At 33.1% G+C, this 15,579-nt stretch overlaps 1 protein-coding gene across 1 annotated transcript; it reads left to right on the forward strand.

Moving 5' to 3' along the window:
• Nucleotides 1-8,288: 8,288 nt before the first annotated feature.
• Nucleotides 8,289-15,166, forward strand: LOC122318557 (transcription factor BHLH42-like). Its single transcript, XM_043136020.1, has 8 exons — nucleotides 8,289-8,679; nucleotides 8,790-9,044; nucleotides 10,459-10,555; nucleotides 11,226-11,240; nucleotides 11,373-11,429; nucleotides 11,567-12,122; nucleotides 13,764-14,731; nucleotides 14,850-15,166. The coding sequence occupies exons 1-8, from the start codon at nucleotides 8,576-8,578 to the stop codon at nucleotides 14,934-14,936; spliced, it is 2,139 nt and encodes a 712-aa protein (XP_042991954.1). The 5' UTR covers nucleotides 8,289-8,575; the 3' UTR covers nucleotides 14,937-15,166.
• The last annotated feature ends 413 nt before the right edge of the window (nucleotides 15,167-15,579 follow it).

Here is a 15,579-nt window from a genome sequence, read left to right on the forward strand (position 1 = left end):
AATAGTCTACTATTAATACTAATATACTATTATATTAGTATATAATAATATACTATTATACTATTATAGTTATACTAATATAGTTATACTAATATACTAATAGTCTACTAATATACTAATATACAATTATAGTTATACTAATCATAATAAGTTAATAATTAAATCACTAGAAATATAACTATATATATTTAGTATGAATGTATTATTATATTCTTTAATATATAACTATAGTATGTAGTACTAGTATATATTTATATATTATAAGAGTTATAGTATAAATATAATATATAAATTATAATATACTAAATCACCATAACAGTATAACTAATACTAATATATATACTAATAGTCTACTATTATATAGTTATACTAATCACTATAATTAAAACTAATATATAGCTATACAATATACTTATATAGTTGTACGAATCTTATTAGTCTATTATATAGTCTAAGACTCTCAATTCTAATATAGGCTATATAGTTATAACTAATACTAATATTTATATTAATACTAATAATGTAGAATATAGTTATACTAACTAACTGATTCAATATAACTAATATTACTAATATAATATAGCCAAATTGAATTACTAATAGTCTAATACTAATACAATTAAATAGTTATACTAATCATAAATTCATAATAACTAAATCATTATAAGTCTATAACTATATATATTTAGTATCAATGTATTACTATATTCTTTAATGTATAACTATTAACTATAATATATAGTACTAGTATAACCGATCAAAAAAATATATATAATACTAGTATATATATTAATGTATTAACATATTATAAAAGTTATAGTATAAATTATAATATATCATATATTTGTAAATTTATAATAGTATTAGTATAATTAGCTTAATGTGTAATATGTTAGTATTAAATCACTATAACTACATAGAGTATTAGTAATAAGAGTATTATTATTATTTAATATAGTATTACATATAGTATCACTATCATTACATATAGTTATTAGTTATAGTATTAGCACTAGTATAGTTATTAGTACTAATAGACTAATAGTATTAGTTATTAGTATTACATATAGTTACATATATAGTTATCACTATTACTATTATTACATATAGTTATTAGTTATAGTATTATTACTAATAGACTAATAGTATTAGTGTATTACTAATATATATATAATAGTATATTATATGTATATATACATTAAATATATCACAATATAATTACGTAAGTATTAAACAAAATGTCATTAGATTATTAAAAAAAAAAAAGTCAACAATGGACCGACCTGACCAGACCGGACTAGACCGGTCTTGAGTGAGTTTGGTCCAGTTTAGGGTGGGAAAACCATTGACCGAATAGGTCCGATTTGGTCTACAAAACCTCCCCAGATCAGACCGAATTCACCCCTAATTCTAGTGAGCGAATAAAAAGAATATATCATTTACGCATTTATATAATAAGATTAGGTTTATAAAATTTATATTTCTTTTAACCTCTGTATATATAAATTAATCGGTATCATATATATAGAGCCTGTCTGAACCATGGATGCCAGGAAATTGAGTAAAATATGGGCCCGGCCTGCAAAGTCCTAACTAGCCAGTAGATTCACGTGTAATCTACGTAATAAATGTATGTGCGTACGTATATAGTATAGCTAGGGATACAGGACCAGTGGTCCAAGCATGCATGCTCACCATCATAATTTATAAAGAAAAAAGTTACTAGTTGACCGTTCGATAATTTTATTTATTTAATAATTAAAAAAATAATTTTAAATATATTGATATATTTTTTTATTTTTTAAATATATTTAAAAAATGGAAAAGTATAGTTACAAGCACAATTGTGTACTAATTTGTGTACAAATATGATGTGATTGGTCAAAAAGTAGATTTTATTGAAAACAGTGTTAATTTAAATTTTAAGTATGAATAAATCAGTATTGGTACACAGATTAGTGCGCAACTATGCTTATATGTAGTAAAACTCTTAAAAAATATTAAAAAAACAGAAATTAAAATGTGAAAGTGATAACTATGACAACTGAGCACCGCTCATTGATAAATTCCGTGAAGCAACTTTAATTGGTTATTGTTATTTTCTGGCGGAATAATTAAAGAGCTGTGTAGCTACCAGTATAGCGATTTTTATATTGTCTTCTTCTTCAAGTCGTAACTGCCAGCTTCTACTGAACATATGTATAAATGCATGCTTGCATCCAGGCCAGTACTTTTATCGGTTGAGATTCGGGTTTATTGACTTGCACAGGAAATTTAGTTAGAGCAATATTGCTACATGCCGTACTCATTTCATCGATCTCATTAGATAAGATATATTATTAATTATTTTTATTTCTATTAAATCCGCATCCATTATTTTTATAATTAAAAAAAAGGAAAATATTAGTATATCTCGTGAGTTTGTTCACTCATTTTAACGGTTTATATATTAATTTTTTTAAAAAAAAAATTTACTTATTGGTTAAAGAAATAACTTTTAATGTATTGGTGTATTTTTTTATTTGTTTAAAAATATTTTAAAAAATATATAAAAAAAAATATAAAATTTATACTAATGAGCATGCCCATCAGTCAAAGCTAAAATTAAATCATCAAATGAAATAAAAGTAGAACGAAAGCGTGGTTAATGGAGTGTATATTTACTTTAATATATTTTCTTCTTTTTCACACACACAATATATATATATATATATATGAAAAATTTTGAAACATTTATGTAATTAAAGCTAGGCCTGTGCAAAAAAGGGCATGTCCGATCAACCCGTTAAGCTCGAGATGGCTTCACCCACCTAAAATCATGTTCAACGGGTCAAACCCATTACCGGGTTTATTACCCATAACATCGGTCGAAACCGATCACCCGCAATAAAGAAGAACAACGCCCAGCAACCCCATTGAATCTCAGATATTGTGGTAATGGAAGTGGCACGGGCGCGAGAACCAGGGCTTGACCATTTCTAGCCATGGCGGTGAGCTCAGCAACCACCACTAAGAAGAGGAAGCTCCACGTCAAGGAATGGAAGTGCTCTTCGTTACCATTTTTGAAGCTGAGAAGGAGACGCCTTGCGATCAGCACAGAGGTGACGGAGGAGCGCCTGTGTTCCAGCCCTACTCAGATCATGACGCGACACTGTGTTGCTAGAGTAATGGGTTGAGTTTGCTGCTCTCGGAGGAAGAGAGATTTCTTCGGCATGGCACTTGGTTGCTGCCCTCAATATGGCCTCGTTTTGTCCCATTTCACACAAACCCTAATCCCTCTCTCCTTTCCCAGTCCTCCCTCTTTCTCGTTCTCGCTGAGCTCTTCTTTGTTCTTTTTTTTTTTTTTTTCTCAGGAATATATTATTGCATTATTAGCCATTTTTTAGATTGATTAAGATAGAAACCCATCTTCTTCTTCCTCTCGCTAAAGCTACGATGCAAAAAGTCATTTTGCCCTCCGTACATGGTAGAACAAACGAGGAGAAAGCGAACGGGTAGAACGAGTTCGACCCAACCTAAATTTTACGGATCGGATCAGATCAATTGTGTTTTTGTTTTCCCTGCTGTTCGGGTCGGGTCGGACCAAAATTTGAACCGGGTGGTTCGGTGTGTAACCCTAATTAAAGCTCCCATGCATTGATTTGATCATTGGTCGCTTTCTCTTTTGTCGATCTATTAGTTTTAGAAGCGTGTAGCTTGCCTCTATATAAGCTTTAATTTCATCCATTTCAATGAAAAACAAAAAGTAAAGAAAAAAACGCTTAATTTAGAGTAACTTTAAAAAATCAAATAATACAATACTAAGACTCGCACAAAAATGATATCTCATAATGATATGTCAACGTCGATACCTTTTTAATGGTAACTATAGTATTTAATTATTTATTTAATCTAATATCTATTTTCAATAAGATGTTATCATTTTGAATATTGTGGATAAACTAACTCCTACCTTGTCGTTATTTTATCATTTTGTAATTTTTATGTGATTATATATTTTTAGTATTCATGTGCATATGTCTGAATGATAAATAAGATATATTGCACGGCGAAAGTAATTACGAGTGATATTCTAAGGTGTTGAAGCAATTTCTCAGATAGGGGTGTAAATTGGTCCGATCCGGTCTGGGGATGGTCTATCATTTTCTCGGACCGGATATGACTAATCACCCCTACTGGACTAGACTGAACCGTTAGTTATCGGTCTTGTTCGACATAATTATTTTATTTCATCTTTTTTTTTAAATAAATTAATATAAATTATTTAAATTACTAAAATTAAAATTAAGTGAATTATAAATGTAGATTATGTAACTGTCTCATTAAAAACATTAACTATAATTATATTTAAGATGTTGATACATAGTTACTACTTATTAACTTAGATTTTAGTAAGCATAATTATTAATAATGTCTTATATTAAAAATTAAAATTCTAACATTTTATATATGGTTAATGAATATCAAATAATTTCATTGTACATAGATTATTCATACTTTCTTGTAACTTAGGTATTTAAAAAAAGTTACTTAATTACTTTAATTAAGTATAAATAGTAGAATATGTATGAACGTATTATGTATCTAAATATATTATCATATGATTTATAATACATTATTAATTGATATCATATATTATTTAACATCTTATATGGTCAATGTTAATGGATTAGATGAAAATTACATAATTAACTTATACAACTACTATATAAAATAATATAATATATATAAATATTTTAATATATATATATATATATATATATATATACTAATTGGGTCCTGTCTAATCCAAAAATCAGAGATACTAGGACTAGACCGAAACCCATTCAATCCACATCTATGGGACTGAAATTGACTACTCACATTTTTGGTCCAGTTTGGATCGAACCAATCGGTCTGATCATTTTTCTAGTATGAATTGAAACTTCTTCATCCCTATTCTCAGGTGCTAGGCTCCACCAATCTTTTCTTATAGAGTTAGAGGAGAGATGAATGACCCAGCAAAGTATTGAATACTCAAGTCAGTGTAAAGTCAAGGAGGAGAATGAGAATGTGAATAAGAATGAGTTCAAGTATACATCATCTTTTCCCTAAGACTCATCAAATATATACAACATGTGCTTTTCTATTTTTTACATGAAGGCTTCGTGTCATATTTAATTCTTGCAGAGGTCATTCCACCTCATTTAATACTTGGCATGCTCCTAAAAGGAAACTGTTTTTGTGCTCTCCCTCATTTTATTGTGATCTCCACTCTGAACATCGCGTAGGCTTGACCTTAATCTCATTAACATTATCTATCTGTTTTCTTCTGTTGCATTGCCATTAATGCTAGCCTATTCCAACTGCACACTTCCAAGGTTGCCCTAGAGTCGACTCCTGAGGTCTTGGACTGGGGCGGTAAGTCGCCCGTTCGATCTCACTAATTAAGGGTTCCTTGCCTCTTTGATCCCCCTGTTCATCTACATTTTTTCTTGCACCTCTAGTCATCACATCCCTCATCTCCCAACATAATATATAGGCAAAATTGTTTCTCTTTTTTAATTTTAAATGAGGATACCTCTAAATATTTTAAAATTATTGTTAGGGGTATTACCGGTCTAGTTTTAGATAAAATCTGAAACCAAACCGGTATGCATCGATTTTACATTTTGGAAACTAATTACGAGTCAGTTACCATCCTAAACTGGTACTTCCGGTTTTACTAGTTCCAGTTAGGTTTTCTAGTTTAATGTCATTAATATATATATTAGTATTAGTTATAGTGGTTAGAATAACTATCTATCAGTATTTGTTATAGTAATTTTAATTTATTATAACTATATCATTGATAGTGGTTGTATCAGTATTACTATATCATTATTTCATATATAATTATTTAGTATAATGATTTATATAGTAATTTATATATAGACTTAAAATATATTACTAATAGTAATATAGTATTAGACTATTAATATTAGGCCATAAAATATAAAGTGTAATTAATATACATTATATACTAATATATATTAGTATTACTAATTTACTAATGCACTTATCAAATAGAATATATTGAGAATTTAGCAGGCAATAAAATGTTATTAATATATATATTATGAATAAGCATAAGATCAAATAAAATTTTATGTTTAAGATTAAAATTTTATGTTATAAATTATAATTACATTATCTTATATATAATTATAATTTATATTATTACATAAATTATAATAATATTAAAAAATATTATTTATAATATTAAAAAAATTAATTTAAAATATATAATATACCGAACCGGTCTGATCCCGAAAAGCATAGAACCGAAACCGGACTTGAACCAGCTGGTTTTGCAACTAAGAAAACTAGTCTCAAACTGGACAAGTTTGGGTTAGTCCAGTCTGGTTTTCCTATTTTCCATTTAATTTTTACACACTAACTAGTGTATACACCAGACAACAAAGTTAAGGCATTTAAAGAAACTTTTTTTTTTTTTCCCTTGAATTGATTATAGTCTCTTATAATTTTTGTCTAAACTTCTTGTTCAAAAGACTCGTACGAATAACAACAAATATTATAAATTGCACTTTATGGGTAGTGCTACTATATCCCATCAATTTGCCCACTTGGTGTGCCGGCCCATAGTACAAATTATACTTTTCTTCTTTTCTTTTCTAACTTTTTTTTTTCAAACATTTTAAAACATGTTTAAATATTTTTAAAAAATAAAAAGATGTCAATACACCACTTCCTTAATAAGTAAGTAAAAAATTAATTTTTAAAACATTAAATGCATGAGTGGTCAAAATGAGGGGGAAAATGAAGTGACATATTAGCATTATTCTTCACTTTATAAATATATATATATATATATATATATATATATATATATATATATATATATATATATATATATATATATATCATTTTATATATACTATAAGAGATGAATTTAATCTATAGTCAATTTCATTAATTGGGAATGGTAGAACATATAATAGCAAAGAAACCAGATTTATGAACAAAAGAATTAGGTTGAAAAGAGAACTTTAGGCCTCGTTTGGTTACGCAATTCAGATGAGATGAGATATTCTAAATAGTAGTGAGTGTTTTGTATTAAGATGAGATTAGATAAGATGGTTTGTAAAAATATTTGTGTTTAGATAATGAAATGAGATTAGATAGTTTTAACCTTTTGAAAATTTGATAAAAAGTGGTAGGTCTTACCAATTATTGAAAAATATTTTTAATTATTGGGTGGAAAATATTATGAATATATTAAAAATAAGTAATATCTATTATTAATTTAAAAGCTCATAAATATTTTGACTTTCTCAAAATATATTTTTATATTATTATATTATGATCTATTTATTATATTATATTTTATAAAATTTGAAATATGTTTTTCTAATTATATATTACAATAAAATAAAAAATTTTAATAGATAATTATATATATATTAAAAATGTGGTAGTTAGCTTTACTATAGCATTACTATAATATCACTATAATATCATTACTGTATCATCAATGTAGCGTCAGTTGAAAAATTAGAAATGAGATAAAATTTTATTTCTAATTATTTGAATAGACAGATAAAAGATGAAATACAACTCAGCTAATTTATATCTCATCTGGGTATCTAAACAAGACCATAATTTAATCTGTATATTCTTGTTTGACCAAGATCTTCATTCATTTGAATTAAAAACTTTAATTTTATTTTTTTTTTAATTTCATCCCAAACTACTCTTGTTTTATTGGGGTGAAATTCTCAATTTCCCAGAACACATTGGGGATGAAATAATATTTTAGTTTTAGAAACAAGAGAAGTGAGAAAAATAAAATTTTAGTTTTGATAAAAAGAAAATTACAACTTGTTTCTTATAGCAGCTCAGAATTATGATTTTGACAAGTGGTTGAGGAAATACTGGTAGACTCTCCCTACTCCCAAAGCAAAAGCCCCAACTTCCAGTCTTCTCACCACCTAATAATTCTGAACGCCTCCCCATCCTCACTAAAAACAAACCCACACGCGCGTAACCAAAATCCCACACTCTCCTAACTCATCTTGCCACGTCTCTCAACTTGTCTGGTAGACCGACCATTCAATAAGAATCAAAGACCTCCCTACTTCTCTCGATCGGAGTCACAAACCCTAACTACTCTCTGTTGAATTTTTATTCATTGCTCATCACCTAGTGATCTAACGGCCCTTCAAGGTTTTTTCTTTCTACTTTCTTTTTTCTTTTTTTCTTTTTTTGGATCGTCAACCATTACAAAGCGTGGCATTTCTTGGGCTATTCACATATCCTCCTCAAAGTCATCTAACTTTTTTTCTGTCTGCCTCTCTCTCTCTCACCTGCAGGTCTGCCATTTACCTTCTCTTCTTTCCCAAAAGGCCTCCTCCACACACTTTGATTTCCTCTTCGTTTTTGTTCAGCTGACAGGGGTTTGATTTTCAGCTCACCTGATCATCATCAGCTTACCTTTCTGTCTACTTACTACCTTCGAAACCAAAAGGTGGTTTTCTTCTTGTAATTTTTTACTTTTTCTTTTAACCAATTCCGGGGGCTGATATCCATCAAAAGGATGGCTGCACCGCCAAGTAGCCGGCTTCAGAGTATGCTGCAGGCGGCGGTGCAATCCGTTCAATGGACATACAGTCTGTTCTGGCAATTCTGTCCACAACAAGGGTAATTCAAAATAACTATAACCTCTGTCCTCTTATTTTTTGGTGGTAGTTGAGAGCTAGCGTTGTGGCATATATAAAATATCTTGATTTGCAATATCTTTGTCTGCCCAGGATCTTAGTTTGGGCAGATGGGTATTACAATGGAGCAATCAAGACTCGGAAGACGGTGCAACCCATGGAGGTTAGTACCGAGGAGGCATCTCTTCAGAGAAGTCAGCAGCTTAGAGAGCTCTACGATTCTTTGTCCGCCGCAGAGACAAACCAGCCGGCACGGCGACCTTGTGCAGCCTTGTCACCGGAGGACTTGACCGAGTCGGAATGGTTCTACTTGATGTGTGTCTCTTTCTCTTTCTCCCCAGGTGTGGGGTAAGTTCTATATATATACATGTACTTCTGCTCCATCGATTAGCTTTCCTTCCTTGCTTACCTGTTTATCTCAATGTCAATTTCCTGAAGTGAATCTCACTGTGCGTCAATGATTTATAAATAAAAATAGAAAAAAGAAAATCATGAGTGAATGATTTCCTTCATTTTACACACTGTTCTCAGTGTTCAGTTGTCACACATAGGCAATACAATTGTCACTTGCATACTGATCCCCTTCCATTTTCTGCCCTTCTCTCTTCGAATGTTAGTGAAAGAGTTTGAGAATTTCCTTTCCTAGAAGGTAGGACATTTATTGCGGCTACTTACCGGGAAAAGGTCATTTATTACAGTTAACATCCCATTCAATTATTTCCTAGAAAAATGGAAAAATGACAGCTCGCTCTCTCTCTCTCTCTGCATTAACTGCGTACAAGATGATAATTAGGGGCAGTTGAGTGAGTAAATTTAGCTACGTAGCTGGAAAATAGGGCTGACTTCGTTCAAGAAAGAGTAACTGGGCCAGTTGGAAATGGTTGGCTGTCCCCCAGTTTGTTGAAAAAAGAAATGTTGTCTGTCGATTTTTATTTTCTGAAAGATAAGTTATTGAGGTCGTTAAAATTTTTGCGTTATGTTTCTCAATAATTTCCTCTTTCATATCTTAAAGTTATTTATCAAGGTCAGATCTTGTCTTAAATGAGTCTCTTTTTAACAATGTTAGTACTGAAAAGTACTTGGAAGACTTCTGGAAATATGTTCCAGAAATATTAAGCTGTCTTAGAAATTGGGTGTCAACTGAATTTGTGGCTGATTAGCACACTGGCTGATCACTGAACTTGCTAATCTTACTGTAGCTATTGCAGTCAGATTCGCCATTGCAGTAAGATTCCTCTCTCTCTCTCTCTCTCTCTCTCTCTCTCTCTCTCTCTCTCTCTCTCTGCTTTAAGCTTTCATGGCAGCTGCTCATGGCGCATATACAGATATGTAACCCTTAGGCACCACCAGAACAGGACGAAGCATTGATCAGAATTTAAACATATTGGGAGTACTTTTGACATAAAAATAACATTCATTAATCCTCATCCAGACATGCATTTATATCTTATTTTCACTTGAGTAATGTTTCTTTTCCTTGTTCCTTTTGTTTAAACAAACGTAGAATCACTCTCCTACGTTAGAAAAAACCTCGAGTCACGTGTATACGTTAATAAAACCGTTTGAAGACTACATATATAAATGCTTTATAAACATAAAACACTTCTGGCTGTGAGTCATCATGCAACACGAGATAAAATATACCAAACAATTAGAGGAAGAAACTTTATCAACGAGATATATTCCCATCGGTGTACTCGTTCTCTCTCTCACTCTCTCTCTCTGATCTCTCAAAATAAACATATATTCATGATTAATGTAGGTTACCTGGAAAGGCATATGCAAAGCGGCAGCACGTATGGCTCACCGGTGCAAATGATGTCGACAGCAAAACTTTTTCTAGAGCCATTCTTGCCAAGGTATGTTTATATATGTCTGATCTACTTAATTTTTTTTCGTATTCTTGTGCATTTGACTGCAAATTGTTAAGCCATTAAATTATATGTAATAAAATCGAGATTTTAAATGGAGCTCTTGATTAATATGGTGGTAATTGGTGAAGTTCCTCAATTGAAAGACTACGATCGAGCTTAATTTTGAGTGTCTGAAATTAAAATGGAGCGTTGCTGCATGCATGTTTATTTTACTGGCAGTTGTACTACCTTGTCTTTTAAAGGTGCACGATGAACATTAAGCAGATCATTTTGTCGTCGTCTATATACCGAATTTTTGCTGTAGTGGAAGATGGGGGCACGAATCCCCACGCAATTTCACCTACTTTTCCACTGTTCAAAGACAAATGAAGAAAAAGGTTGGGGGTACTATTTGGCTGGATTAGAAGCTGTTTTCAAACTTTTAAGGGTTTTTTTTTTTTTTAATTAGGAATTAATTTAATAATAAACAGGTCATGTTTGAACATGAAATAAGATTAATGTATTGTAATCATTAATGAGAGAACTACTTAATCATAACAATTTAGTTGCAAATTATGAATGTTTTATTTGAGTTGTGTTTTCTTAATAACTAACGAAGTCGTCCTCTCCTGCATGCGTACGCTTTTTCAACTCCAACTTGCTTCTCGTTGCACAGAGTGCGCGCATTCAGGTAACTCCGATGGCCATGCGCATGCCCGCAGTTTGATGATCTTTTCTACTAAATGCATGTATTTTTGTTTATCTAGCTAATAATTTTGTTTTTTTCGAAGAAATCTACATTAATTGTTCCAACATTTTTCAGACAGTGTTATGCATTCCCCTCTTGGATGGCGTCGTGGAATTTGGCACAACAGAAAAGGTAATAAGACCCAGTTTTGTTTCATCAATTATTTTGTGTTTACGTAAAGGAAAATTTATTTCCTTGTATGTGCAAGTAAACTCCTCCTTGGAATATAAATAAAGAAGAGATTTCTCAATGATGCATTAATACTGCAGGTGCAAGAAGACCTTGCGTTGATCGAACAAGTCAAGAGTTTCTTCACCGGACACCCCCACCAACCTCACCCGCCAAAGCCCGCTCTCTCCGAGCACTCCACTTCCAATCCGGCGACGTCGTCCGATCACCCCAGCTTCCACTCTCCTTCCGTCCCGGTCATGTACCCAGTGGCAGACGTTCCTGTCAACACAAATAATCCAGAAGAAGACGAGGAAGAGGAGGAAGAGGAGGAGGAGGACGGCGAGTCCGACTCGGAAATCGAAACCGGCCGTAACAACCGTCACATTACGACGGCCACAAACCCCCAAGCAGCAGCAGCGGCCGAGCCGAGCGAGCTCATGCAGCTGGAGATGTCTGAGGACATCCGGCTGGGTTCCCCAGACGATGGGTCCAACAATATGGACTCGGATTTTCACATGCTTGGCGTGGGCCAATCGGGCAATCCAACGAATCAGCAGCGCCAGGCTGACTCGTACAGAGCAGAGTCAACTCGAAGGTGGCCATTGTCGCAACAAGATCCGTTATTGGGCAGTGGGATTCAGCAACCACCTTCAGGTATATTCATTTATTTGAAAATAATCTCATAAATTATTGTGATTTAATGTGATTAATTAAATTATAATTTTTTTTTATATAATTCAATATAGCAATAATCATAATATATATATATATATATATATTTATATGAGTCTTCGTTGGGTTTCCTAGAATGGAATCTAGAAGTGTGGCTTTCTGCCAGTGGGGTGGCCAAAATTTCAAAGAAACTTTTGAGATCCGAGTGGAGTCAACGATGACGATGATGCTCACATATATTATATATATAAAAGATGACATGATGGTTCTCCATGCATGCACGCACACTGCACACACACCTGCGGGAATTTATTTTGTAATCCTTTTAGCTAGGCTGTGGTCTCTCTGACAAGATCTGGATCTGACATTTACGCAACGCATGGGTCCCAGATATACCATACCCGTGGGGCACGCGCCTATGCTTCTCGTGGGGACGATTTCCCCCTGCCCAACGGGCCTTCCTCTCCCTCAAAACTATCGCTTGCTTTTTGGGACAGTACCCTTCCCATGAATATAATAATAATTTAAGGCTGAAAATCATTTTTTCTTTGTACAAGTTGTCTTTATGTGCGACAACTGGAATTTATTTTTTTATTTTTTTTAACGTTTTGGGCAGTGAGATTTCAATTGACCCATGCAAAATTCAATTGTGGTTGAGAGAGTCTTCATTTTCTTCCCCCGTCAAGATTGTCTCATATGAATCCACAACGTTAATTTCATCGATCTTACATGAAATTTCCTGGAGAAGGGAGAAGCTTTCTTCCCTTTTCTTTTTTTCTCTCTCTTCGTGGCCCTTTTCTTTACGCTTTTCTATTCCCTCCATGGTTTCCTTCACTTGTTCCCGATGCATACAAGAAGTTAGATTTGCCTCTTACCAATTCACCTATATATGGACACCATGCTCCCCATGATCAGTACATGTGCCACTCTCCCTCCTTCGTTAGTCTCCATTTCCGAGAAGTAACTCTTCACTTTAATCATCAGTTAAAAATAATAATAATATTTTTGTAAAATAATATTATTTGTATGATATAAATATCTCTTATTTTAAAATATAATTAATGTAAAATATTATGTATTTATCATTTTCCACCTCTAAGAAAATATAATATGGGACAGGACAACTTTCTTAGCTCCATTTTCCTTTTACTGTACTTTTTATTTGATGTACTTACACGATTGCTATGTGGAATATATGTTGAAACTTCTCCTTTTATATCTTTTGTGTTAATAAAATACTCTAACTACAAAAAAATTATATAAAAGTAATCTCGCAAACTCACATAACTTAATATGATTCGTTAGATTTGTAAAGTTAATTTATTGTAAAATAAATCTAACAGATTAGATAAAATCACATCAATTTATAATATTATTTTAATGTGATTCTTTTATGGATGTAGCAGTACTCTTTATGTTATGCATATTCTAGTAGTGTCACATTGGCATTATCCTTACAATAAACTAACTGTTTTTTATTCTAAAAAATAAATAGTAGTATTAACTTACGCACAACATTATAAGTAAAGATAGCATTGTGCAAAAACAAATCCCAGAAAATATACCAAACCCATTTTCTAGTTGTTCTCACATACCTTATATATGTGTGTTTCGTTTGTGTAGGAACTACTGCTCCACTGGAAGACTTGGCACAAGAGGACACCCACTACTCCCAAACAGTGTCCACAATTGTCCAAAGCCAAACCAGCCGATGGGCCAAGTCAGCATCCCCCGACTACATCTCTTACTCCACCCAATCAGCATTTACCAAGTGGACAACCGCAGTGGACCACCACCTCCGCATCCCAATTGACCAGAGCACATCCCAATGGCTCCTGAAGTACGTTCTCCTCAGCATTCCATTCCTTCACACCAAGTATCGTGACGAAAACTCCCCCAAATTACGAGATGCCGACTCCACAATGACTCGTTTCAAAAAGGGGACCCCCCAAGATGAGCTCAGCGCCAACCACGTCCTAGCCGAGCGCCGCCGCCGAGAAAAGCTCAACGAAAGGTTCATCATACTAAGGTCCTTGGTGCCATTCGTGACCAAAATGGACAAAGCCTCCATATTGGGTGACACCATTGAGTACTTGAAACAATTACGTAAAAAAATTCATGACTTGGAGGCACATAACCGGCAGATGGAGGTCGATCAACGGTCCAGATCATCATTGGGGGACCTACAAAGGTCGAATAGCTTAGGGGACCTACAAAGATCTACTAGTAGTTTGAAGGAGCAAAGGAGTGGGGTAACAGTGGTGGACCGTGCCCATGTGGGAATGGATAATCGGGTTCAGGTTGTTCAACCCGGGCCGGAGAAGAGGAAGTTGAGGATTGTGGAGGGCAGAAGTGGCTGTGCAAAAGCCAAGACTGTGGATTCGCCACCACCTCCTCCATCACCGACATCGATGGAGACGATGGTAGAGGTGTCGATCATAGAGAGTGAAGGATTGTTGGAACTCCAATGCCCGTACAAGGAAGGATTGTTACTTGACGTCATGCAAACGCTCCGAGAACTCCGGATTGAGACCACAACGGTTCAGTCTTCATTAACCAATGGGTTTTTTGTAGCTGAATTGAGAGCCAAGGTATAATGCAATTTGCTCATGAATGCCTTTTTTTTATAACATTTTAATAACTTAAAATTTTCATTGAAGTTTTATAATCATGGTGATATATTAATTAATGTAATTTCTGCTTCCACAGGTGAAGGACAATGTTAATGGGAAGAAAAGAAGCATTGTGGAGGTGAAGAGGGCAATAAATCAAATCATACCCCACAATGACTCTTAGATATATAGTACTGAAGGATATATGTGATTTTAGCAGGAATCCATAATCTAACAAAGGATGTCTATAAGGATATATATGGAGTGCAAGTAGTGGATCGAAGAGATTAACATGACACTATGTTTGAAGTCTGTATATTTGATCATAGCCAATCATCTCTGAATCCGACAAGAGATTGGCGAAAACTAGTTAATATTTGAGACTGAAAAATGCTTGATCCATTATAAAGTAAAGTGTATGTCTTCATATGGTCCATCAAAATATAAAGAGAAATAATCTACCGACAAAGTAATTACACAAAAGTAATCTTACAAACTGATGTGGCTTAATATTGTTTGTCAGATTGTAAAGTTACTTTTATTATAAAACAGATCGAACGGAATATATGAAACCATGTCAGTTTATAAAATTACTTTTGTGTAATATCTTTTTGTGGTTATAGCCTTTTGTGCCCAAATTTAAGCGGTTCATCACTTAGGGACTCGCAAGCTTATACCCTACTACAAAAGTCATGCAAACCAATATTTTCAAGAACAACAAGATGACATACATTAATTTGTCGTTCACTTGACCATGGAATGCTATATATGTGCAAATCTCGCCACTAGTCCGTTAGACAAAGTCGGACGAAAGGGTTTGACTGTAA

This window comes from Carya illinoinensis, chromosome 8, assembly GCF_018687715.1.
Source record: "Carya illinoinensis cultivar Pawnee chromosome 8, C.illinoinensisPawnee_v1, whole genome shotgun sequence".
Lineage (NCBI taxonomy): Eukaryota > Viridiplantae > Streptophyta > Magnoliopsida > Fagales > Juglandaceae > Carya > Carya illinoinensis.